Source organism: Syngnathoides biaculeatus, chromosome 7 (genome assembly GCF_019802595.1).
Source record: "Syngnathoides biaculeatus isolate LvHL_M chromosome 7, ASM1980259v1, whole genome shotgun sequence".
Lineage (NCBI taxonomy): Eukaryota > Metazoa > Chordata > Actinopteri > Syngnathiformes > Syngnathidae > Syngnathoides > Syngnathoides biaculeatus.
The window spans coordinates 30,824,771-30,850,774 of NC_084646.1; the positions used below are offsets into that span (position 1 = coordinate 30,824,771).

General features: G+C 42.0%; 1 protein-coding gene across 2 annotated transcripts in view; it reads right to left on the reverse strand.

The window, feature by feature from the left end:
- tbc1d7 (TBC1 domain family, member 7) overlaps nucleotides 1-26,004 on the reverse strand; it is a 64,145-nt gene that overhangs the window by 19,629 nt on the left and 18,512 nt on the right. Inside the window, exons 3-5 of one of the 2 annotated variants that reach the window (XM_061824265.1) lie at nucleotides 21,771-21,961; nucleotides 11,731-11,868; nucleotides 7-152 (exon numbers count right to left, since the gene is read on the reverse strand). In XM_061824265.1, the coding sequence (XP_061680249.1) occupies nucleotides 7-152; nucleotides 11,731-11,868; nucleotides 21,771-21,961 (475 nt within the window). The remainder of the gene's footprint in view (nucleotides 1-6; nucleotides 153-11,730; nucleotides 11,869-21,770; nucleotides 21,962-26,004) is intronic. The other variant, XM_061824266.1, reaches the window with a different exon arrangement.

The following is a 26,004-nucleotide window of genomic DNA, read 5'->3' on the forward strand; positions in this document are numbered from 1 at the left end:
ACTCACCTTTGCAAGCTCGACTCAGGCAGGCAGCCAGCAAAGCAGCGCCTAAACCAGAGGCTGTATGGAAGTTGTGCCAATGCACCACTGTTCTTCAAATGGCTCAGCAGCCCAGGCTCCTCCTGACTCAAGTAGTGCTCGAGGCTCTTTGGCTACATCACCAAAGAGACAGAATGGCAGCCAATTATTAAGAGTATCCACAGGCACACCACAGACCCTGCATCCTCATTTATGTGGGGACATCAAAGGACACGGACTGGAATTTATGATGGATTTACACTGCTTGGTTTATGTAACACAGTCCGGATTTTATGTTGTCAAGAGGCAATAGGAGTCATGGCATCTTAAAGCTAAAACAGCTATTAAATAAGATACCCTTAGCTTGGAAGCAAGCTTATTCAAAACGTGGATAAAACTGCTGTATATAAATGATACATATAAAGGAATAGACGGACATAACAATGTGAGCTTCACGAGATCGAAATACACCTAATGGTGACACACCCCTTTCAAAACAGTCTCATATATTCTTCAAACTCAGTGAACAACAAGTTATCATAATATTCAAGCTTGTACTTTCTTTGTTACTGTAAACCTCATTGTTTGCCCACACTGCCTCTCAGAGACGAAGACTTGCACAGCAGTTACCGGTACCTTTGGTAACCATTGGTTAATAATAAATGTTTTTATACGTACTGCTGCTAATTATTGTTTTCTAAGTAATATCATTTGATCAAACATTTTGCAACATTCCAAACAACAAAATAAGTACATTATGTATGATTATTGCGGGAATCGGATCAGACTGATATCAGTATGAACCAAAACTCAAGGCTGCAATATTGGCATTTACCGTATGTTCTCTTGTATAATGTGTCCTGAAGTATAACGCGCACAAGTTGACATAAAAAAATAAGGAAAACCTTTCTACCAATGTACAGTGCGTACTATCAATTTGCTGCTATTCATTTGCTCAAAACATTACAAATGATCTGTATTTCTATTTTGCTAGGTTTGTTCTTTAATTGTTTGTACATGTAATGTTTTTCAGAAAAATTGTCTGTACAACAATCATTAATAATACTCTTTGTGCATGTACTGATGTAGCGAAAATATACAGTGACTTGTGAAAGTATTTGGCCCCCTTGAACTTATCAACCTTTCAACACATTTCAGGGCTCAAACAAAGATACAAAACTAAAATCTTTTGTCACGAATCAACAAAGTGGGACACAATCGTTAAGTGGAACAGAATTTATTGGATATTTTATACTTTTTTAACAAATAAAAAACTGAAAAGTGCAGCGTGCAATATTATTCGGCCCCTTTACTTTTAGTGCAGCAAACTCACCCCAGAAGTTCAGTGAGGATCTCTGAATGATCCAATGCTCATGATGATGAATAGAATCCACCTGTGTGTAACCAAGTCTCCTGCTCTGTGATAGTCTCAGGGTGCTGAGAGCATCATGAAGACCAAGGAACACACCAGGCAGGTCCGAGATATTGTTGTGGAGAGGTTTAAACTCGGATTTGGATACTGTAGGAATAATTGTGATCATAATTATCATACATCTGCTTCCAATAAAGAAATGCTTTGCTCTGCTCTCGATAACGTGGCAGCCTCCTAGCAGGTAATAGCAAGAACAAAAATATCTAATCATCAGAACTTTGAGAACTGCTGCCTGTTAAAGAAATGATGACCACACATGTATTCAGCAATCTTCCACACATGCACACGCACATGAACAAACATGTACACTTTGTTTCATACTGTTTTGCTTGTCGTCTCCTTTTTGTAACATCCATGTAAATAAGGGGCGTCTTAAAACTAAATAAATAGAAGTGCTGAGGAGAGGATAATCAGCGAGTGCAGTGGTGAATTGTACGAGACAGTTCCTCTCCTCTCTCCTCGCAAGACTTGAACTGGTGTCTTTGCTTCCTTTTTTGTCCTGTTTAATGAATGTCTGATTGGTGAACCTGACAGTTACTTGGTTTTTCGAACCGGATCTCAAGATACCTGAGGTTTCCAGGGACTGAGTCAACGTCCAAGCAAAGACCGTGGCCACGGCATTTGAGACCCATTCCGGGACTGGGCCTCGACTTTGCGTCTGGAGGCTGAGGGTTGACGAGAAGCCGAAGGAAGTGAAGACACCTCTGGGGAGTAGGAAACTCCCACACTCATGAGGAATGAGTGAATGCGCGTCTGAGTGACTGCGGCAGTACCAAACCTCGAGAATACTAGTCACTATCGAATAGACTAATTAGTCTATAAAACTGACAAAAAGGCAAGGTGTGTCCTGTACGTGAGCTCTGTGAAACGTGCGCATGTGTAAAAGTGTGAGTGGAGGTCCGCTACCTCATTTGAACAGGAAATTGAGTGACAACTGTTTGAGGATGCAGAGGTCAGAATTCTCTGCCACTTGTGTTAGAAGCTTGAGAATTACCTCAAACGGAACGTAATTATCACCCTGTTCAGGGGGAAGTCAGTATAGTCACCCTAGGTGAACCACAGACTCCAACAGGGGAAAAACAAATAGCAAAATAGTTGAAACACAACATCTGAAGAAAAATAATAATAATAATGATGTGTAAGGACTAGAAGTTTGTAGAAAGCAAATGTCCTATTAAAACAAAACATCTAAATTTGTGGATAACACAATATGACTTTGCTGGCCAGCTCAACATACACACAAAAAATATATATAGTTAACCTGCAGGATAAAATAAGAGAAACACACACACACAAAAAAAAACAACAACAACAACAAAAAAAGATGGACTAAAGATGATGTGAAAACGGCCATAAAATAGTGTGGAAGTACAATAAATTTGTATGACAGCAAAGTACTTTCTCGCAGCAGCAGGGAGACCGAAGGTTAATATCGCGCACCTCTGCTAGTTTTAGAAAAAAAGCAAATTGTTCTGCCATTGGAAGAGCAAAATAAAATAATGAACCATTTGAAGAATATAGAATTGGAATGACTCCATGTTTTAAAGCAAACAGTGGCATTGCTGAAGATCACACTCAGGGAGTGTGTATCAAGGGCAATTAAAAAATGCTCTTCATGCAAATTCAAATAATCCTACAAAACAATGAATTGAAAAACATTGGGTTGACAAATCAACTGGCAACCTGTCACATTACGTTAACCAAGCACTACACACAGAAAGAGTGCTACAAAAATAAATTAATAAATAAATAAATTGTTTTTATTGGCCACTTGTAAGATAGCTGTTCTCATTCCCACTGCCAAGGTTCCTGTAGTCCGGTTACACATGGGAGTGAGACTGCTGTCATAATGGCAACTAAACAGTTAAATTTTACTGTTGGGTGTTGGATGAAAACGCTACCCGTTATTTTCATTTTTCTGTTCGAGTGGTACCTGTGGGAACCACAAACGGTCCCACCCCCCCAAAAAAGATAAAACAAAATAATAACAAAACAAATTGGATAACTACATACAAAAAAAATGTCCAAAAGATTGTGTTGTTTGCACAGATCCAGAGATAATACCAATGCTATTAATTGATAACGAATGCAAAAAAAAAGAAGTTGGGGGATTCTGTGTATCCATTAACTTCTCTTGAAAAACAAAAAAATTGTTTTCTTATGGCGTGTCACTAGGAATTTTAACATGCATCAATTTCATAGGACTAGAAACAAATTGGGTATTTTATCAGCATTGATGTGTTAAGCCATTTTTTGTGCCATTGTCATCGTGGTGCGGCAGTAACTGTCTTTTTGATTTTTTTTTACCCCGGATGCCTTTCCTGACGCAACCCTTCTGCATTTATTCGGAGAGAGAGCTGGAGCCAATCCCAGCTAACTTCGGGCAGCGGCAGACTACACCCCGAACTGGTCGCCAGCCAGTCACAGTGCAGAAGTCGACACCATCACTGAGGGGGAATCGATCCCACACTGCCTTCACTCGAAATGTCCCTCTGAGGGACACCTGAACGACAACGTGGCCCGCAAGAGAAATGAGTTTGACATCACTACACCATCAGAAAAAAAAAAAAAAATGTAACAAGTTACTGTGCTTTAATAACCTTACTGCCATTTGTCTATTCATCCTATGTCTGTTTATGAATTAACATGTACTGTACATGCAGTTTTACCCGAACACTGGCGTAGACTGAGCAAGAGCTGAATGACAAGGACAAAATAGCAGAAAGAAACACGTGGATACACCTTACACACTGTAAAAGGTCATCTCAGCTGAGTCACCCAAGGGGAAAGGTGAGCAAAGTCCAGCATACGGTCGGTGCAGATTTGTAGTATCTGAAAATACCTGAAGGCTGGTGAAGATTTAAGACACTTGATTCATTTAGGGGGTGACTAAGTCGACATGACTTCAAAATGGCTAAACAATATGATAGCATGTTGGGCTGCAACATCGACAGCCATAATGATATTTTTGTTCATATGCTACTTTCGGACACCTGTAAAGCTGACAAAAATACATAACAACAGAACCAATAATTATACTCAGTCAACTATGCCTACCACACATAAGATAAAAAGGCGCAACCTCATTTCAAATAACATTGGTAAACAACTATGCGGGACTCACCGAGGCATGAGAGGAGGACTCCATGTGTGCCTCCGAGTGAATCAGTTCAGCACTTTTTGAATTCCTTGGCAGAGTCTAATTACTGGGGATTCCATCTTTGGGCTTATGCTAAATGAAACCTCCACTTCCTTCTCACCATTTTCCAATTTAATGGTACCTTAAACCCGAATGCCATACAAAAGAGAACATATACTATGGAGGGAGTATTTTCACCGAAAAAGCCTGAGGAACATTTTTTCATTATTATGATTAGCATTTTTACGAATACGAAACAAAACTGGTTGTTATTAATGTAGAATGCAGCTCACAAGGTAAACGAGTTACATCACATGCATGGGCCCTGGGCCACTAATGTGTGTCATTCCAACAGAAATCCCAACACAATGTACCCTGGAGGTAATGACTAAAACAACTCCTAACACCAATTGTCAGAAATGGAAATGTCTTTATCCAACAACTAAGGCAGTAAATGATTAACTGATATTTTCTACTAATGTTGCATTGGCTAATTTTTCCTGTGTTACCTTTACAGGGACAGATTTTAAGGTGGGAAGTCTCAACAAAACATGGTGTCATGATATCCATCTGCAAACTGCCCAACTGCTCCCATGCAGCGATTTGTTGAGGTGGTGTGTTGGTCAAAAGTTGTATGACACACTGATAAATGAAGCAGGAACGTGTACACTGTTATCACTGCTCTTATCTATGACTGTGTTTCCATCCAAAGCAGAGGATATACAATTAGCCGCATCCATCTTTGGCCCTCCCCCTTGGGTTCTCCTAAAAGCAAAGGTCCTCTTGGAAAGATGGAGATCTGACATACATTGATGCAAATGGCATCCCAACGGCATAACAGATGAGTATAAGTTGGTTAGCGAGATTGCTGCAGGATGGGAATCCATCTTGTTATGGATAACTCTGAATAAAAACGTTGACAGAATCAACTACACACATTACAATGTACAGAAACTAGGTAATTATACGGAAGCAGGCTTTATTGCTATAAGGGAACAACTAGCTGCAACCTCACTCTTGACGTTCCAGAACCGCATTGCGGTCGACATGCTCCTGGCCGAGAAGGGTGGCGACTGCTCAATGTTCGGTGACCAGTGTTGTTTATTCCAAATATCACAGCACCTGATGGGTCACGCACAAGGGCCATTCAAGGCCTCCGCACCCTGAACCACAAGATGAAGGAGCACTCTGGTGTAAACACGTCAGCCAGGTCTGAGTGGTGGGGGAAAAAAAAAAAAGTTTGGCAAATCTAAAAATTTGGTGTTCTCTGTCCTAGTTTCTATCGCTGTTTGTAGCTATTCTTGCATTGTGTGGATGTTGTTGTATTCCCTACATAAAAGCATCACTTAACCAACTTATAACCACTGCTATTGCCCCGACAACTTCAAATTTGGCAGAAATATATCCACTATTGACACAAGAGAGTAATGACAGTGATATTGTTGACCTCGATGATGACGTTATGACTTCTCGTCCAGACCTGTTCTCTGATCCAGAAGATTATAAGTAATGAGTGCTATATTTTCCTCTGAGTGTAAGCCGAAAGGGTGATCTATTCGAGGATTTAAGGATTTGAGCAAATGTAGGATAAACAGGAGGATAATCTAGAAAAAATTGTAAATAGCATTAAGTAACTGCTTCTGACTGCAATGAAGAAATGCTTTGCTCTGCTCCAATTCAGTGACTGCTCTGCCTGCAATGAAGAAATGCCTTACTCTGCTCCAATTCAGTGACTGTTTCTGCCTGCAATAAAGAAATGCTTTGGTCTGGTCCAATTCAGTTACTGTCTCTGCCTGCAATGAAGAATGCTTTGCTCTGCTCTAGAAAACATGGTAGCAAATGTAGAATAAACAGGAGGGAAATGTAGGAATAATTGTGATCCTAATTATCATACATCTGCTTCCAATAAAGAAATGCTTTGCTCTGCTCTAGATAACGTGGCAGCCTCCTAGCAGGAGATAGCAAGAACAAAAACATCTAATCATCAGAACTGTTAGAACTGCTGCCTGTTAAAGAAATGATGACCACACATGTATTCAGCAATCTTCCACACATGCACACGCACATGAACATACATGTACACTTTGTTTCAAACTGTTTTGCTTGTCGTCTCCTTTTTGTAACATCCATGTAAATAAGGGGCGTCTTAAAACTAAATAAATAGAAGTGCTGAGGAGAGGATAATCAGAGAGTGGAGTGGTGAATTGTACGAGACAGTTCCTCTCCTCTCTCCTTGTGAGACTTGAACTGGTGTCTTTGTTTCCTTTTTTGTCCTGTTTAATGAATGTCTGATTCATGAACCTGACAGATACAAAAAGATTTCCCAAGCTTTAAACATCTCAAGGAGCACTGTGGAAGCAATCATGTTGAAATGGAAGGAGTATCAGACCACTTCAAATCGACCAAGAGTTGGCTGTCCCTCTAAACTTTCACCTGGAACAAGGAGAGGAGCAAGGAGAAACCTGATCAGAGATGGAGACAAGAGGCCCATGATCACTCTTGATGAACTGCTGAGATCTACAGCTGAGGTGGGAGAGTCTGTCCATGGGAAAACAGTCAGTCGTGCACTGCACAAATCTAGCCTTTATGGAAGAGTGGCAAGAAGAAAGCCATTTCTCAAAGATATCCATAAATAGTCTTGTCTAAAGTTTGCCACAAGCCGCCTGGGAGATGCACCAAACATGTGTAGGGTGCTCTTGTCAGACGAAACCAAATTCGAACTTTTTGGCCACAATGCAAAACAATATGTTTGGCATAAATGCAACACAGCTCATTACCCTGAACACGTCCTCCTCACTGTCAAACATGGTGGTGGCACCCTCATGGTTTGGGCCTGCTTTTCTTCAGCAGGGACAGGGAAGATGGTTGAAATTGATGGGAAGATGAATGGAGCCAAATACTGGACCTGAAAGGAACTTTGAGGGACAGATGGTGGTGAACTTTATAAAAGGATGGAGATGGCTGTAGTGAACACTTATTTCCAGAAGAGGGAGGAACATATAGTGACCTAAAAGAGCAGAGGTAGAAGCACGCAGGTGGATTATATTTTATATTTATATTTTGTACAGACGATGTAATCTGAAGGAGATTACTGACTGTACAGTAGTGGTAGGGGAGAGTGTAGCTCAACAGCATAGGATGGTGGTGTGTAGGATGACTCTGGTGGTGGGTAGGAAGATTAAGAAGACAAAGGTAGAGCAGAGAACCATGTGGTGGAAGCTGAGAAAGGAAGAATGCTGTGCGGCCTTTTGGAAAGAGGTGAGACAGGCTCTCGATGGATAGCAGAAGCTCCCAGAAGAATGGACTCCGACAGCCAAGGTCATCAGAGAGACAAGCAGGAGAGTACTTGGTGTGTCTTTTGGTAGGAAAGGAGAGAAGGAGACTTGGTGGTGGAACCCCAAAATACAGGGAGTCATACAAGGAAAGAGATTAGCGAAGAAGAAGTGGGACACAGAGGACTGAGGAGAGGCGAAAGGAGTACATCTAGATGCGACGTAGGGCAAAGGTAGAGGTGGCAAAGGCTAAACAAGAGGCATATGAAGACATGTACACGAGGTTGGACACGAAAGAAGAAGAAGGATCTCTACAGGTTGGCCAAACAGCGCGATAGAAATGGGAAGGATGTGCAGTAGGTAAGTAGGTATGATTAAGGACAGAGATGGAAATGTGTTCCTTGGTGTCAGTAGTGTGCTAAATAGATGGAAAGAATACTTTGAGAAGTTTATGAATGAAGAAAATGAGAGAGAAGGAAGAGTGGAAGATGTAAGCGTGAAGGACCAGGAAGTGGCAATGATTAGTAAGGGGAAGTCAGAAAGGCACTACAAAGGATGAAAAATGGAAAGGCTGTTGGTCCTGATGACATACCGGTGGAGGTATGGAAGCAATTTGGAGAAATAGCTGTGGAGATTTTGACTAACTTATTGAACAGAATACTAGCGGGCGAAAAGATGCCTGAAGAATTGAGGAAAAGTGTTCTAGTTCCCATTTTTAAGAACAAAGGGGATGTTCAGAGCTGTGGGAACTATAGAGGAATAAAGTTGATGAGCCACACAATGAAGTTATGGGAAAGAGTAGTGGAGGCTAGACTCAGGACAGAAGTAAGTATCTGCGAGCAACAGTATGGTTTCATGCCTAGAAAGAGTACCACAGATGCATTATTTGCCTTGAGGATGCTAGTGGAAAAGTACAGAGAAGGTCAGAAGGAGCTACATTGCGTCTTTGTGGATCTAGAGAAAGCCTATGACAGAGTACCAAGAGATGAACTGTGGTACTGCATGCGTAAGTCTGGTGTGGCAGAGAAGTATGTTAAAATAGTACAGGACATGTATGATGGCAGCAGAACAATGGTGAGGTGTGCCTTAGGTAGAGAAGTATGTTAAAATAGTACAGGACATGTATGATGGCAGCAGAACAATGGTGAGGTGTCCCTTAGGTGTGACAGAATAATTTAAGGTGGAGGTGGGACTGCATCAGGGATCAGCTCTGAGCCCCTTCCTGTTTGCAGTGGTAATGGATAGGCTGACAGATGAGGTTAGACTGGAATCCCCTTGGACCATGATGTTCGCAGATGATATTGTGATATGCAGTGAAAGCAGGGAGCATGCAGAGGAACAATTAGAAAGATGGAGACATGCACTGGAAAGGAGAGTAATGAAGATTAGCCGAAGTAAAACAGAATATATGTGCGTGAATGAGAAAAGTGGAGGGGGAAGAGTGAGGCTACAGGGAGAAGAGATAGCGAGGGTGGACGACTTCAAATATTTAGGGTCAACAATCCAGAGCAATGGTGAGTGTAGTAAGGAAGTGAAGAAACGGGTCCAAGCAGGTTGGAACAGCTGGCAAAAGGTGTCTGGTGTGTTATGTGACAGAAGAGTCTCTGCTAGGATGAAGGGCAAAGTTTACAAAACAGTGGCGAGGCCGGCCATGATGCACGGATTAGAGACGGTGGCACTGAAGAAACAACACGAAGCAGAACTGTAGCAGAAATGAAGATGTTGAGGTTCTCGCTCGGAGTGAGGAGGTTGGATAGGATTAGAAATGAGCTCATTAGAGGGACAGCCAAAGTTGGATGTTTTGGAGACAAGATTCAAGAGAGCAGACTTCGATGGTTTGGACATGTTCAGAGGCGAGAGAGTGAGTATATTGGTGGAAGGGTGCTGAGGATGGAGCTGCCAGGCAAGAGAGCGAGAGGAAGACCAAAGAGAAGGTTTATGGATGTGGTGAGGGAAGACATGAGGGCAGTTGGGGTTAGAGAGGAAGATACAGAAGATAGGTTAAGATGGAAAAAGATGACACGCTGCGGCGACCCCTAACGGGACAAGCTGAAACGAAAAGAAGAAGAAGAAATATTTGTGCATAAATCGTTTGTGGATAGTGCAGTTTCCACTACATTACACATGGCTGTACTTGTATTGATTTTCAAAAAAATTTCTTAACAATCATTAATAATAATAATCTTTGTGCATGTACTGATGTAGCGGTAATATATATTTTAGGACAGGCCAGAGGACACGCTTGTCCTGGTCCCTGTAATTGTCAGAACAGAATCCCTCAATCAACTAAAATAAATGCTCAATGATGGCATTATTTTTTTCATTAATACCGTTGATAACGTGTTTTACAGTCCTAAGTAATTTAACACTGTTTAACTTGAACTTTGTGCAGAAACATTTTTTTTTTTACATAAAATGTTTGTGCACCGTGATGTTTATCAACTACATTATACATCCTTGGCCAAGTCTTGAAAAGAAGTATCTGACTCATGTCCTCTCTGAAAAAGATCTAAAGTAGCTTCCTTTGGTGCATTGCTGTGGAACTCATCATTGATGACTTGGTCCAATTCCGGTACCTCCCGCATTGAATCATGAACAGTGATCCTATCTTCCTCCAACAGCATGTCATCCTCTATGCCATCCAAGGTGTTTGTGAGGAAACATTTTTTGAATCCTAAAAGTCTTGGTTTCCTTTATTCCTCATTACTGTCAGCACTTTGAGTCGAAACTCCACAGTGCTAATAACATAGCCTTTTGTCCTCCGTCCGGCTACAATGTGTACCAGCTCTTCCCCATCTCTGGTAACTGCTTAACACTCTCAGATCCAAAAACTCTTCCATGTTCTTTTTGATGGGTTATTTTCTCTTTTGTCTTCCTCCACAATCTCACATTCAATTCAGCCACTTTGAACTGCTGTGCTGCTTCGAGGTTTCCCACTTCTTTGGCAGCAGTGATGATACTTTTCTTTTAAAATCGGCTGCATAACGAGCCCTTGTAGTCGACATTTTTTTGTCTAAGTTCAAACAAAATCACAGGCAACCATTCCTGTTATTTGGTGCAGTAGCAACAAATATGTTATGCTAATGATCATAAAATGGCAAAGTCCCACAAGCAGGTCAGGAATTCAGGTTGGCGACGCACATTACCGTAAAACATAAAAATGTATAACAAAGACATTGAACATCATATTGAAATGTAAATGTACTTGTGATTTTCGGATTTTTAATCGATACCTAATTATAATGCACTTTATTTACTTTCTGAAAATAATTTTGGAAAATTTTGCACATTATACACGAAAAATTACAATAATCGGATGTGAAAAAGTTGGATCATTTACACATACACTTGCTTTCTGCAATATGCCTTTTTTGAACAATCATCACACTCACACACTTTCCATTCACCTGTTTACATGTTTTTCATGGCAAGAAATTCAAAATGAGAAAAAAGTGAAAAAAAAATCATTTTAAACATTAAATGTCTTTGTATTTATTCAATTCAATATAGATTAAAAAAAAATTCCAAATCATTGAATTATGTTTTTATTTGTTTTACACAACATCCCAACTTCATTAGAATTAGGTTTTGTATCTAGATTCTATAAATATACTTTTCTGGAGTACAATTTCAACCCACTTCATCCATCAAAAATCATTTTGTTTATATACTGTAATATGGTATTTTGGAAGATGTAATAATATATATGTATAATCATCCAATTCTAAAAAAATAAAACCATGACATTTATTTGCACACCAGTGTGCTATTTCAACTGTTCATGTAATTAGAATTACACTAAGGAAATAAATTGGAATTGGGCAGTTGGCCCAGCAGTGTAAATGTACTCTGTCAATTTTGTAACTTACAAGATGTGGAATTGAATCTCCAAACTTGGTCTGGAACTGACTGATGAAACATTTAATGAGCCAGTAACAGTCAACGGGATCCTCTACTATCTCCTCCATTGCTTGACTGATTGACAGGAAGTCCTCGTTCTCTTCATCCTGAAAAATCACAAGCAGTTTGTACGGTGCCCTCCATAATTATTGGCACCCCCGGTTAAGATGTGTTAAAAGCCTTAAAATAAATTCATTGTTTATTGCAGAAGAATACTGTCACACTGAAAAATTTAGGAAAATGTAACCTTCAACTCAAATGAATTTTAAGAAAATAAAAAAATCCCTGACTAAAAAATAATTACTTTTCATTAAATCACCTGTTCCACAATTATTGGCACGCTTAACAATTCCCAGGAAATAAATATAATTGAAGCATTTCTGTCATTTCTACAGTAGTTTAAAAAGTTTACCAGAGTATGCAGGAACATTTAATTAGTAATTCATCACTTCCTGTTTCCCTGGGGTATAAATATGATGTGACACAGAGGCCATTTCTCTTATCCACTCTTAAACATGGGAAAGACAAAGGAACACAGCATACAAGTGAGGCAGATGTGCGCCAACCTTCACAGGTCAGGCAGAGGCTACAAGAAGATTGCCACTCAACTGCAGCTGCCCATATCCACTGTGAGAGGAATAATTAAGAAGTTCAAAACAACTGGAATAGTGGTAAACAAGCCTGTAGGAGGACCCATGTTTATTTTGCCACCACGCACAGTGAGGAGGATGGTAAGAGAAATCAAAAGATCTCCAAAGCTCACTGTTACAGAATTACAACAGATGGTAGCATCCTGAGGTCACAAAGTCTCCAAATCCCTGGGGTATAAATATGATGTGACACAGAGGCCATTTCTCTTATCCACTCTTAAACATGGGAAAGACAAAGGAACACAGCATACAAGTGAGGCAGATGTGCGCCAACCTTCACAGGTCAGGCAAAGGCTACAAGAAGATTGCCACTCAACTGCAGCTGCCCATATCCACTGTGAGAGGAATAATTAAGAAGTTCAAAACAACTGGAATAGTGGTAAACAAGCCTGTACGAGGACCCATGTTTATTTTGCCACCACGCACAGTGAGGAGGATGGTAAGAGAAATCAAAAGATCTCCAAAGCTCACTGTTACAGAATTACAACAGATGGTAGCATCCTGAGGTCACAAAGTCTCCAAATCAACCATCAGGCACTGTCTACACGCCAACAAGCTGTTTGGGAGGCATGCACAGAGAAAACCTTTCCTCAATCACAATCATAAACGGAAATGTCTGGAATTCGCCAAGCGGTATTGGGGGTTCAACTGGGACCATGTGCTTTGGCCAGATGAGACCAAGATTGAGCTATTTGGCAACAAACACTCTAAGTGGGTCTGGCGTGCCACGAAAGATGTGCATGCTGAAAAGCACCTCATACCCGCTGTAAAGTATGGGGGTGGGTCAGTGATGCTGTGGGGCTGTTTCGCTTCCAAAGGCCCTGGAAACCTTGTTAGGGTGCATGGCATCATAAATGCTTTGAAATACCAGGACATTTTAAATCAAAATCTGTTGCCCTCTGCCCGAAAGCTGAAGATGGGTCGTCACTGGGTCTTTCAGCAAGACAATGACCCTAAACATATGGCCAAATCTACACAGAAATTGTTCACCGGACAAAAAATCATGCTCCTCCCACGGCCATCTCAGTTCCCACACTTCAACCCCATTGAAAACCTGTGGGGTGAGCTGAAGAGGAGAGGACCCAGGTCTCTGGATGATTTAGAGAGATTCTGCAAAGAGGAATGGCTTAATCCCTATAAATTCTATCCCTCTTTCTGTCTTTTCTCATCTTGTGAAACATTATAGGAGAAGATTCGATGCTGTTCTGTTGGCAAAAGGGGATTGTAAAAAAAAAAATTAAATACCAGGGGTGCTAATAATTGTGACACACATTATTTGATGCCAAATAATTATTTCTTTATGTGGGATTTTTTCCCCACTGAATAAAAGCACTTGTATTGAAGGTTGGATTTTTCTCTTTTTTTTTCATTAAGGTCCCATATTGTTTAGAAGAAAAAAAAATATTCTAAGCTAACAAACACATCTTAACCAGGGGTGCCAATAATTACGGAGGGCACTATATGTGCAGAACTGGAACCTTCATAAATTAGCAGTACATTCTCTTGTCCAGCTTTTAACCTGTTGACTATCCAGTACTCGAAGTTTACCAATTAATGGGTAAAATTAACAGAATTTGAAAAGTGGGTTGGGTAATTGGTGCAGCCACAAAGAAAAGTCTGGCTTGGTGACGTCACCGATGATACTTGAAATGTCATGAAGCACTGCACCACGTGATTGATACAGGAAGTGGTCCGCTGGAAAGGGGTTGAGCATGCATGAGTTGAACCATGAAAGGCGCAGCAAAATACGGCAGTGTCCCCGCACATCCAGTGTTGTTTGTTTGGTCCAGTATTTGTAAATATTTGGAACTTGAAGATGGAACCAACAAAAGAGAAAGCTTTCCTCGGTTTGGGATTTCTTTGACCTGATCAATTCCTTTAACGTTTGTCTCATAAGAATCAATAATGTACAGGTAAATATTATTCGTTTAACAATGGAGAAACTAATTATTGCACAGATCATACAAACACACAAGGGGTGCAAAAAAACACTGTCTGCTCACATAGAATAAACATTTATACCCGAGTGTCTTGCCATCGGTGAAGTATCTCTTGTGTCCAAGAGAGCTGGGGTAAAATGTGACCACCTCAGCAATGTTGAGGCACCATAGTGCCCTGCATCAAGACAATATGCCAGGTGGTTCAACCTCTGGGAAACTATTTTTAGCGCAATGCAACTTCATTATCCAGTACTTTGTCACTGTCTGTGAAAATTGTATATGAATTTATATGAAATAATTACATAAACGTTATTTGTGTCTGTAGTTAAGATGCATGGTTCAAGTAAATATTTAGTTTTTTCCAGGAGAGAAGAAGCATTAATTGCTATGGTTGGCTCCACCGTAGAGGGAAGTGGGTTTGGAAAAAAAAATTAAATCATGGAAGCCATCTTATGTTCTCCCTACCCACCTGGTGTGAATTTAAATCAATTACAAGTAGTTGCTTGTGAATTTTACTTATTGCTTTTATTTCCGAGCCCTGAAAGCTATGGTGGAAAATGAAGTACTGTATGTTAATAGTTTAAAACATGTATGGCCTGCATTTGGGCTGTTTTCATCATAGTACTCTAATTTTTGGAATTCCTTATTTTGTGGGTTTTATGAGGTGGACGGCCAAATTATGTACAAATAAAAAACTTGAAATGGTTTAAACTCTGAATCTGAATCTATAATCTAGGAAAAGTTAACATTTTGAATCGAATTATGGAAATGAACTTTTCCAGGATATTCAAATTTTTTGGAAAGGGTTTGTATATCACGAACAAGGGTGCCCAATGCATCCAGCATGATCTACCAGTCGATCTCTGAGGCAGTTATGGTCGATCGCGACTGCGTGCCAAAAAAAAAAAAAAAAATTGATTCAGGTGTGGTCAATACGTCGATCACGTAGGGGGATTGACTGACATTTGGTTTGACAAATCCTGGCCTCTTCTGACATGTCACTGCGCATGTGCACATGGTTCTAGCAAGCTGGCTTCCTATTTACCGTCTGTCTCTTCCTTTTTCCATGGCAGTCGCTGTGATTCGCTCCATGACTGTGGTGTCATCTGAGAACTTCAGAAGTTAAGACAGCTGGGTGCTTCAGGTGCAGTCATTCATGTAGAGCGAGGGGGAGGACACAACCTAGGGGTGCCCTGGTGCTGATGGTGCATGTGGATGAGATGCTGTTCCCCAGCCTCACTTGCTGTGTCCTGGTCATAAGAAAGTTGTAGATCCAACGGCAGATGGTAGGTGAGATGCTGAGCTGTAGAAGCTTGGAGGGGAGGATTTCAGGGAAGACGGTTTGGAAAGCAAAGCTGAAGTCCACAAAGAGGATCCTCACATACAGTGAAGAAAACAAGTATTTGAACACCCTGCTTTATTGAAAGCTCTCCCACTTAGAAATCATGGAGGGGTCTGAAATTTTCATCGTAGGTGCATGTCAACTGTGAGAGAGATAATCTAAAAAGAAAAATCCAGAAATCAAAATGTACGATTTTTAGCGATTTATTTGTGTGATACAGCTGCAAATAAGTATTTGAACACCTATCAGCTACAATTCTGACCCTCAAAGGCCTGTTACTCCGCCTTTAAAAGTCCACCTCCAATCCATGTATTATCCTGAATCAGATGCACCTGTGTGAGGTCGTTAGTGGCATAAAGACACCTGTCCACCCCATACAATCAGTAAGACTCAAACTTATAACATGACCAAGACTTAAGAGCTGTCCAAAGACACCAGAGACAAAATTGTACAACTCCACACGGCTGGAAAGGAGATATTGCCAAGCAGCTTGGTGAAAAAAGGTCCACTGTTGGCGCAATCAGAAAATGGGAGAAGCCAAACATAACGGTCAATCTCAATCGGAGTGGAGCCCCATGCAAGATATTACCTAGTGGGGTGTCAAGTATCCTTAGAAATGTGATGAATCAGCCCAGGACTAACACGACAGGACTTGGTCAATGACCTGAAAAGACCTGGGACCACCGTTTCCAAGGTGACTGTTGGTAATACAGTAAGATGTCATTGTTTGAAATCATGTATGGCACGGACGGTTCCCCTGCTTAAACCAGCACATTTCAAGGGCCGTCTTCAGTTTGCCAATGACCATTTGGATGAGGAGTCATGGGAGAAGGTCTTGTGGTCAGACGGAACTTTTTGGTCATAATTCCTCTAACAGTGTTTAGAGGAAGACGAATGATGAGTTCCATCCCAAGAACACCATCCCTACTGTGAAGCATGGGTGGTAGCATCATGCTTTGTGGGTGTTTATCTGCACATGGGACAGGACGACTGCACTGTATTAAAGAGAGGATGACCGCGCCCATGTATTGTGAGATTTTGAGGAACAACCGCTTTCCCTCAGTCAGAGCATTGAAGATGGGTTGTGGCTGGGTCTTTCAACATGACACTGACCGGAAGCACACAGCCAGAAAAACCAAGGAGTGGCTCTCTAAGAAGCGTATCAAGGTTCTGGCGTGGCCTAGCCAGTCTCCAGACCTAAACCCCATACAAAATTTTTGTAGGGAGTTAAAACTCTGTGTTCCTCAGCGAAATCCCAGAAACCTGTCTGATCGAGAGAAGATCTGTGTGGAGGAGTGGGCCAAAAATACCCCTGCAGTGTGTGCAAACCCGGTGAACAACTACAGGAAACGTTTGATCTCTTTAATTGCAAAGAAAGACTACTGTACCAAATATTAACATTGGTTTTGTCAGGTGTTGAAATACTTATTTGCAGATGTATCACACAAATTGTTAAAAAAAAAAAAAAAAAAAAAAATCATACAATGTACTTTCTGGATTTTTCTTTTTAGATTAGCTCTCACAGTGGACATGCACCTACGATGAAAATTTCAGACCCCTCCATGATTTCTTGGTGGGAAAACTTGCAATATAACAGGGTGTTCAAATGCTTATTTTCTTCACTGTAAGCTCCCTCGGTGGTGAGGTGTTCAAGGATGAAGTGCAGAACTATGTTAACTGTGTCATCCATCTTCTTCTTCTTGTTTTCCTTGCGGCTTGTCCCGTTAGGGGTCGCCACAGCGTGTCATCTTTTGCCATCTTAGCCTATCTCCTGCATCTTCCTCTCTAACCCCAACTCCCCTCATGTCTTCCCTCACCACATCCATAAACCTTCTCTTTGGTCTTCCTCTCGCTCTTTTGCCTGGAAGCTCCATCCTCAGCATCCTTCTACCAATATACTCACTCTCTCGCCTCTGAACATGTCCAAACCATCGAAGTCTGCTCTCTCGAATCTTGTCTCCAAAACATCCAACTTTGGCTGTCCCTCTAATGAGGTCATTTCTAATCCTATCCAACCTGGTCACTCCGAGCTAGAACCTCAAGATCTTTATTTCTGCCACCTCCAGTTCTGCTTCCTGTTGTTTCTTCAGTGCCACCGTCTCTAATCCGTACATGGCCGGCCTCACCACTGTTTTGTAAACTTTGCCCTTCATCCTAGCAGAGACTCTTCTGTCACATAACACACCAGACACCTTTTGCCAGCTGTTCCAACCTGCTTGGACCCGTTTCTTCACTTCCTTACCACACTCACCATTGCTCTGGATTGTTGACCCTAAATATTTGAAGTCGTCCACCCTCGCTATCTCTTCTCCCTGTAGCCTCACTCTTCCCCCTCCACTTTTCTCATTCACCCACATATATTCTGTTTTACTTCGGCTAATCTTCATTCCTCTCCTTTCCAGTGCATGTCTCCATCTTTCTAATTGTTCCTCTGCATGCTCCCTGCTTTCACTGCATATCACAATATCATCTGCGAACATCATGTCCCAAGGGGATTCCAGTCTAACCTCATCTGTCAGCCTATCAGTTACCACTGCAAACAGGAAGGGGCTCAGAGCTGATCCCTGATGCAGTCCCACCTCCACCTTAAATTCCTCTGTCACACCTAAGGCACACCTCACCATTGTTCTGCTGCCATCATACATGTCCTGTACTATTTTAACATACTTCTCTGCCACACCAGACTTACGCATGTTGTACCACAGTTCCTCTCTTGGTACTCTGTCATAGGCTTTCTCTAGAGCCACAAAGACGCAATGTAGCTCCTTCTGACCTTCTCTGTACTTTTCCACTAGCATCCTCAAGGCAAATAATGCATCTGTGGTACTCTTTCTAGGCATGAAACCATACTGTTGCTCGCAGATACTTACTTCTGTCCTGAGTCTAGCCTCCACTACACTTTCCCATAACTTCATTGTATGGCTCATCAACTTTATTCCTCTATAGTTCCCACAGCTCTGAACATCCCCTTTGTTCTCAAAAATGGGAACTAGAACACTTTTCCTCCATTCTTCAGGCATCTTTTCGCCCGCTAGTATTCTGTTGAATAAGTTGGTCAAAAACTCCACAGCCATCTCTCCAAATTGCTTCCATACCTCTACCGGTATGTCATCAGGAACAACTGCCTTTCCATTTTTCATCCTTTGTAGTGCCTTTCTGACTTCCCCCTTAGTAATCATTGCCACTTCCTGGTCCTTCACACTTGCCTCTTCAACTCTTCCTTCTCTCTCATTTTCTTCATTCATCAACTTCTCAAAGTATTCTTTCCATCTATTTAGCACACTACCGGCACCAGTCAACAGGGGATTCCACTGTGACCTCATCAGTCAACCTATTCATTACCACAGCAAACAGGAAGGGCTCAGAGACGATCCCTGATCCAGTCCCACCTCCACCGTAAATTCTTCTGTCACACCGACAGGACACCTCACCGTTGTTCTGCTGCCTTCATACATGTCCTGTACTATACTAACATATTTCTCCGCCACACCAGACTTACGCATGCAGTACTACAGTTCCTTTCTGTCACTCTGTAATAGGCATTTTCGAGATCCACAAAGACACAATGTAGCTCCTTCTGACCTTCTCTGTACTTTTCCACAAGCTTCCTCAAAGCAAATAATGCATCTGTGGTACTCTTTCTAGGCATGAAACCATACTGTTACTCACAGATACTTACTTCTGTCCCGAATCTAGCCTCCACTACTTTTTCTAATAACTTCATTGTGTGGCTCATCAACTTTATTCCTCGGAGGTTCCCACAGCTCTGCACATCGCCTTTCTTGTTAAAAATTGGAACTAGCACACTTTTAGTCCATTCTTCAGGCATCTTCTCGCCTGCTAGTATTCCGTTGAAAAAGGTGGTCAAAAACTCCACAGCCACCTCTCCAAATTGCTTTCATACCTCCACAGGTATGTCATCAGGACCAATTCCCTTTCTATTTTTCATCCTCTTTAGTGTCTTTCTAACTTCCCCCTTAGTAATCATTGCCACTTCCTGGTCCTTCAACTTGCCTTTTCTACTCTTCTTTCTCTCTCATTTTCTTCATTCATCAACTTCTCAAAGTATTCTTTCCATCTATTTAGCACACTACTGGCACCAGTCAACACGTTTCCATCTCTATCCTTCATCACCCTTACCTGCTGCACATCCTTCCCATCTCTATCCCTCTGTCTGGCCAACCTGTAGAGATCCTTTTCTCCTTCTTTCATGTCCAACCTGGTGTACATGTCTTCATATGCCTCTTGTTTAGCCTTTGCCACCTCTACCTTTGGCCTACGTCTCATCTCGATGTACTCCTTTCGCCTCTCCTCAGTCCTCTCAGTATCCCACTTCTTCTTCGCTAATCTCTTTCCTTGTATGATTCCTTGTATTTTGGGGTTCCACCACCAAGTCTCCTTCTCCCCTTTCCTACCAAAAGACACACTAAGTACTCTCCTGCCTGTCTCTCTGATTACCTTGGCTGTCGTTGTCCAGCCTTCCGGGAGCTTCTGCTTTCCATCGAGAGCCTGTCTTACCTCTTTACGAAAGGCCGCACAACATTCTTCCTTTCTCAGCTTCCACCACATGGTTTCTCTGCTCTACCTTTGTCTTCTTCATCTTCCTACCCACCACCAGAGTCATCCTACACACTACCATCCTATGCTGTCGAGCTACACTCTCCCCTACCACTACTTTAAAGTCAGTAACCTCCTTCAGATAACATCGTCTGCACAAAATATAATACACCTGCTTGCTTCTACCTCCGCTCTTGTAGGTCACTATATGTTCCTCCCTCTTCTGGATATAAGTGTTCACTACAGCCATCTCCATCCTTTTTGCAAAGTCCACCACCATCTGTCCCTCAAAGTTCCTTTCCTGGATGCCGTGCTTACCCATCACTTCTTCATCGCCTCTGTTTCCTTTACCAATATGTCCATTACAATCTGCACCAATCACAACTCTCGCTGTCTGGGATGCTCAGAACTACTTCATCTAGTTCCAGAATTTCTCTTTCAACTCTCGGTCACATCCTACCTGTGGGGCATTGCCGCTAACCACATTATACATAACACCCCCAATTTCAAATTTTAGTCTCATCACTCGATCTGATACTCTTTTCACCTCCAAGACATTCTTAGCCAGCTCTTCCTTTAAAATAACCCCTACTCCATTTCTCTTCCCATCTACTCCATGGTAGAATAATTTAAACCCTGCTCCCAAACTTCTAGCCTTACTACCTTTCCACCTGCTCTCTTGGGTGCACAGAATATCAACCTTTCTCCTAATCATCATGTCAACCAACTCCTGAGCTTTTCCTGTCATAGTCCCAACATTCAAAGTCCCTAAATTCAGTTGTAGGCTCTGTGCATTCCTCTTTTTCTTCTGACGATGGATCCAGTCTCCTCCTCTTCTTTGTCTTCAACCCACAGCAGCTGAATTTCCACCGACGCCCTGCAGGTTAGCAGTGCAGGGGGCGGGCGTTGTTAACCCGGGCCACGACCGATCCAGTATGGGATTCTTTAGATGAACGCTCATATTTGTTTGGCACAGTTTTTACGCTGGATGCCCTTCCTGACGCAACCCTCTGCATTTATCCGGGCTTGGGACCGGCCGACAGATTGCACTGGTTTGTGCCCCCATAGAGTTGCATTTGGCTCCCCGTTGGGGAATCGAACCCCGGTCTTCCGCGTGACAGGCGGAGATACTGTCCACTATACAAACGTGTCATCCATAGACCTGTTAATTCGGTAAGCAAACTGCAGTGGCAGCTGAGGATCTGCGACGCTCTTGAGGTGGTCCAGCAAGAGGCAATTCAAGGGAGTTCATGACCACAGACGACAATGATGACACAAATTATGTGGCCAAGAGATTCTGCAAATCCATAAAATTGCATTCCTTTTTATGTACATGGGAAAATATGAGGCTATATGCGTATAACTGTGATATAAATGAGATTAAATTTAATTGGTGACAATTACTATTACAAATACTTTATTTGTACAGGCTGGCTGCTGTATTTGACATCCTTTATGTCTATTGAGATCAACACGACATGAAATGAGTAAATATTCACTCGATAAAAGTAACATCTTACCAGTGGAGAAATTTCAGAGCAGCGTGGGAGAACCTGGCTCTCCAGCTGAAACATACGCAGGTACACATGTGCAGAGGGTGTGGAGGAGTTGATGAATCTCATCACCTCCAGAGCCTCCATGATATCTTGGTACTGATCTTTTCTGTAGCTTCCAACCAGGTTATGAGAGTCACTGTGGGGTGGCAGGACACCTGAAGGAGATACGGGTAGGCCTTAGAAAGAATCCTTGTGTGTCATGACTAAAAACTGTCAGTATAACGATGTGGATAGACTGACCGCAGGCTGTTTCATCAATTACTCCGATAACCATAGTGTAAGGTTTTAAAGTATTTGCTGGGAGCTGTTATTTTACTTTCATATATATCCGTCCATCCATTTTCTTCACCGGTTATCCTCACGAGGGTCACGGGGAGTGCTGGAGCCTATCCCAGCTGTCAACGGGCAGGAGGCGGGGTACACCCTGAACTGGCTGTCTCATATATACATATACATATATGCACTCACTCACTCACATTTGAAAAATGTACGGGTGTGGTCAGTCATGCTCCCAGATAAAGTTGCAGGTGAAATCTGAAGACCTTAAAATAACTTATTGGATCAATATAACATAACTGTAAATTAAAAATTAAATAAACAAATACATAACTAAAATAGAAAATTACAATTTTAAACTCAGAAATGATCATTTCTAATTTCAACGGTATTTAAAATTTTACATCAATAAAAATTCTTGATCTGACCAACTTTATCTGAAGAAAAGTTAAATGCACTGGCCTGTCAAGGAATGAACATGAACGGTCTAAACCTGCAATGTTTTGAAGATGCTGAAAGTTTAGTTGAACATAATTGGAGTTAGTGGCAACAAGCTAGTGATACATGAACAAACATAACTGTCGGCAATCGTGATGTATTGTTGTGGGAGGGAAGGAGAGGTGGGAGCACGCATCACAGGACTGCCGTAAATAGGTCGGCTTACTAGAACGAACCGATGAGGTGGATGATAGTCTAATGTCTTTTTTTGGGGGGGGGGGCACGCTATCACACTGCCTTGCGATTGACGCAATGAGTACCCCTGGTGTAACTGAATTTCCTTTGACATTATGTTGATGGCTTTCGACATAAATGAACTCGAAGTATGTGAAGCAGTTCCAAACGTGCGCTTTCGGCCCAACTTCCTTAGATGCTCACTAAGGTTAACTTGCATTTCCTGTTTCCGGGTGAATCCTGGTTGTTTTGGAGCAGGCTTGTTTCGTTTGGTTAATGTTTATGAAATAACGTAAATTAATGTCAAGACTACACAAAATAAGCAACGTCTTTCAATAGCTATTTTTTTACTCATAAGAAATTTTACGCGCGTGATTTTTCGTGCTCGACTGTGCAGATTTGAGAGCATAGAGGTGCGCGAGCGTGGTTGTGCGCGTCAAATGTGAGTGACTGTGTATGTATATAAATATACACACTATAATTTCTCCTATATAATGCGCAACATTTTCCAAAAATATTTTCAAAAAAAAAATGTACCTTGTCTGAGCTCTCATTGTTTTGTTCGCAATCTGAGGCTACAGAAGATGGCTACAAATTGTTGCGGAACAGAGGGCAAGAGGCTGCGCTGTTAGCACTGTGGAGCTGATAATAATGAGGAAAAAAGGAACCAACACTCTTGGGATTCAAAAAGTGTTTCCTCACAAAGGCCATGGATGGCACAGAGGATGACATGCTGTGGGAGCAAGATGGGATCACTGTTCATGATGCAATGCAGGAGGCACCGGAATTGTACCAAGTCATCAATGATAAGTTCAAGAGCAACGCACCAAAGGTAGATACTCTGGATCTTTTTCAGAGAGGACATGAGTCAGATACTTCTTTTGAAAGCTTGGCCAAGGATGTGTCATGTAGTGGATAAACATCACTATGCACAAACATTTTATGTACAAAAAAATGTTTCTGCACAAAGTTTAGGTGAAACAGTGTTAAATTATTTAAGACTGTAAAATGCATTATCAACAGTTGAAAGGAGTGTTAACTAGTGATGCTTCCCATAACCGTTGAAAACCCGAATGTATTGTGCAACCATGGTTATATAAGTTGTTTTTCACTCACTTGTTTTTCACTATCTTGTTCGCATGCATACACTCACTTGTTTTTCACATCACTTGTTTTTCTGGTCAAGACATCTGGACCGTTTCACTATCTTGTTCGCATGCATACCAAAGACGAACATTGTTGTGGGATGTCTTGACAATTATGGCTGCGTAAGATGTTTTTCAGAGCCTGAAGGACACACTTAGGTGTCAATAGTAAATCAGGAAACAATCGTTGCAGCGCCAGGTGGGACGGGTAGGCCACCCGCCCTTTCTCGCGCACGCAACTGAAAAGTATAATAGAGAGATGCAGAGTACAAACAGGTAGAGTCTGCTGTGGGTTTCGTACGGGCGCCCAGCTGGTTGACAAGCGGACCTCTACCTGGGTGATTGGCTCTCCACCTTCTCGGGATAGGTAAGGGGCTCATATGATTGATTTCACGCAATGTCAACTGTATTTTGAGAACTTTCATTTGGTCGAAATAAATATGCCAGTTATTGAGGCTAAATAGCATTTGGGAATGTTGGTCTTTTGTTGAGTGTTGTCTTTGTCTCCTGAGCGCCGACCAGCACCGATCGTTTCAATAAAACATTTTTGGCGTTGTCGGCAGGATCGTGCAGGCTATGCGCAGGAGATAAAAACAGGATGCTTTGTTTTAGAAGGACAACTAAGGGTGCGCAAGAGGCACCAGAGGAGGAGGTGGTGCCCGGGTGGGAAGGCATCACTTTCCGAGAGATAGGAGCTGTCTTACGGGAGCGTGGGCGACGCCCCGGACCGTGGACAGGAGTGAATCCCGCTGCCACGCCGCTGGCATTATGTGATATGTTGAGGAGGCGGGTGGATGTGAATGCTCGTGTTCCGCTGGGAGGCACGCAGCAGATGTTGTGGATGTGTGTGGAAGCTTGGAAAAATTGCGTGTTGGAGTTGGATAAGGTTAGAAGCACAGAAAATCAAAAGGCGCAAGAGGTTATCCAGCTAGAGGTTATAGTGAAAGAATTAAAGGAGCATTTGGCAAAAATGCAGAGTATAACGGAAAGAGCTGTAATGCATATCTCCTGAGTGGCGCGAAGAGAGTGAAAGAAGAAACCTCGTAAAATAGAACAAGCGCAAATCCGTTCATTCACCATTGGGCTGTCAGCGCAGTGGAATCCGGAGGAGTGGAACGGGGATATGTGGGGTGATAAGACCGGACCAGACACCACAGACTGGGTTGTATCCCTCGTTAAAGGGGTTGCAGATACACCCTTTCACACAACGAAAAGAGCAGCGATACGTGATACCAGATCGAATCCAGGATCTGATGGGGGCAGACGGTCAATCAATTCTGGACGAAAATGGCGAGCGAGTGCGAGGGCCGGTCCCACAATCGCAGCCAGAGCCAGAATTGTTCATGACTAGAGAAGATTATACACAGGTCGGCATGGTTGTTTTGGGAGTATCAAGATGGCGACTACAGTTTTGGTGGCCAATGAGCCATCCAGTCTTTTTTTTTTGTTTGTTTTTGTTTAGATCAGTGCATTAAACAGTGAGGATAACGGAGTATAGGAAATGAATGAACGTTCACTTTCGCACATAATACTGCTTACAACCATACTCTTATCGTGTGAGTATGTGTTTGTACGCATGTGTGCCCGCGCGGGTGTTGCCTTTCTATCATGCGTGTACGTGTTTGTACGCGTGTGTGCGCGCGGTTGTTGCCTTTCTATCGTGTGTGTACGCGTTTGTACGCGTGTGTGCGCGCGCGGGTGTTGCCTTTCTACAAGTGTTTCAATAGACTTAACGTTACAAAGATCTTTGTTGACCGAAAAAGCTATCCAAATACTATATTGTATGCTTGTCATATCTTCTGAATAATGTGCACTATGTTTGCATGTACAGTTTTACAAAGGATGCACCGGTTCCTTTTTGTTAACTACGACTGTGTCTTTTGAAGTATATGATATGGAAATTTATTGGGATAAATCAGTTCAAACAGTAACAGCGTTAGTAGATACCGGGGCGGAGGCCTCAATAATTTATGGAAATCCAGAGAAAATGAAAGGACCCCTAGTACCATTAACAGGACTTACCTTTGAAAATCGGAAATATGCCTGTAAAAACATATATGGTGATTGTAACCCCTATCCCAGAGTGGATAGTGGGTATGGACATA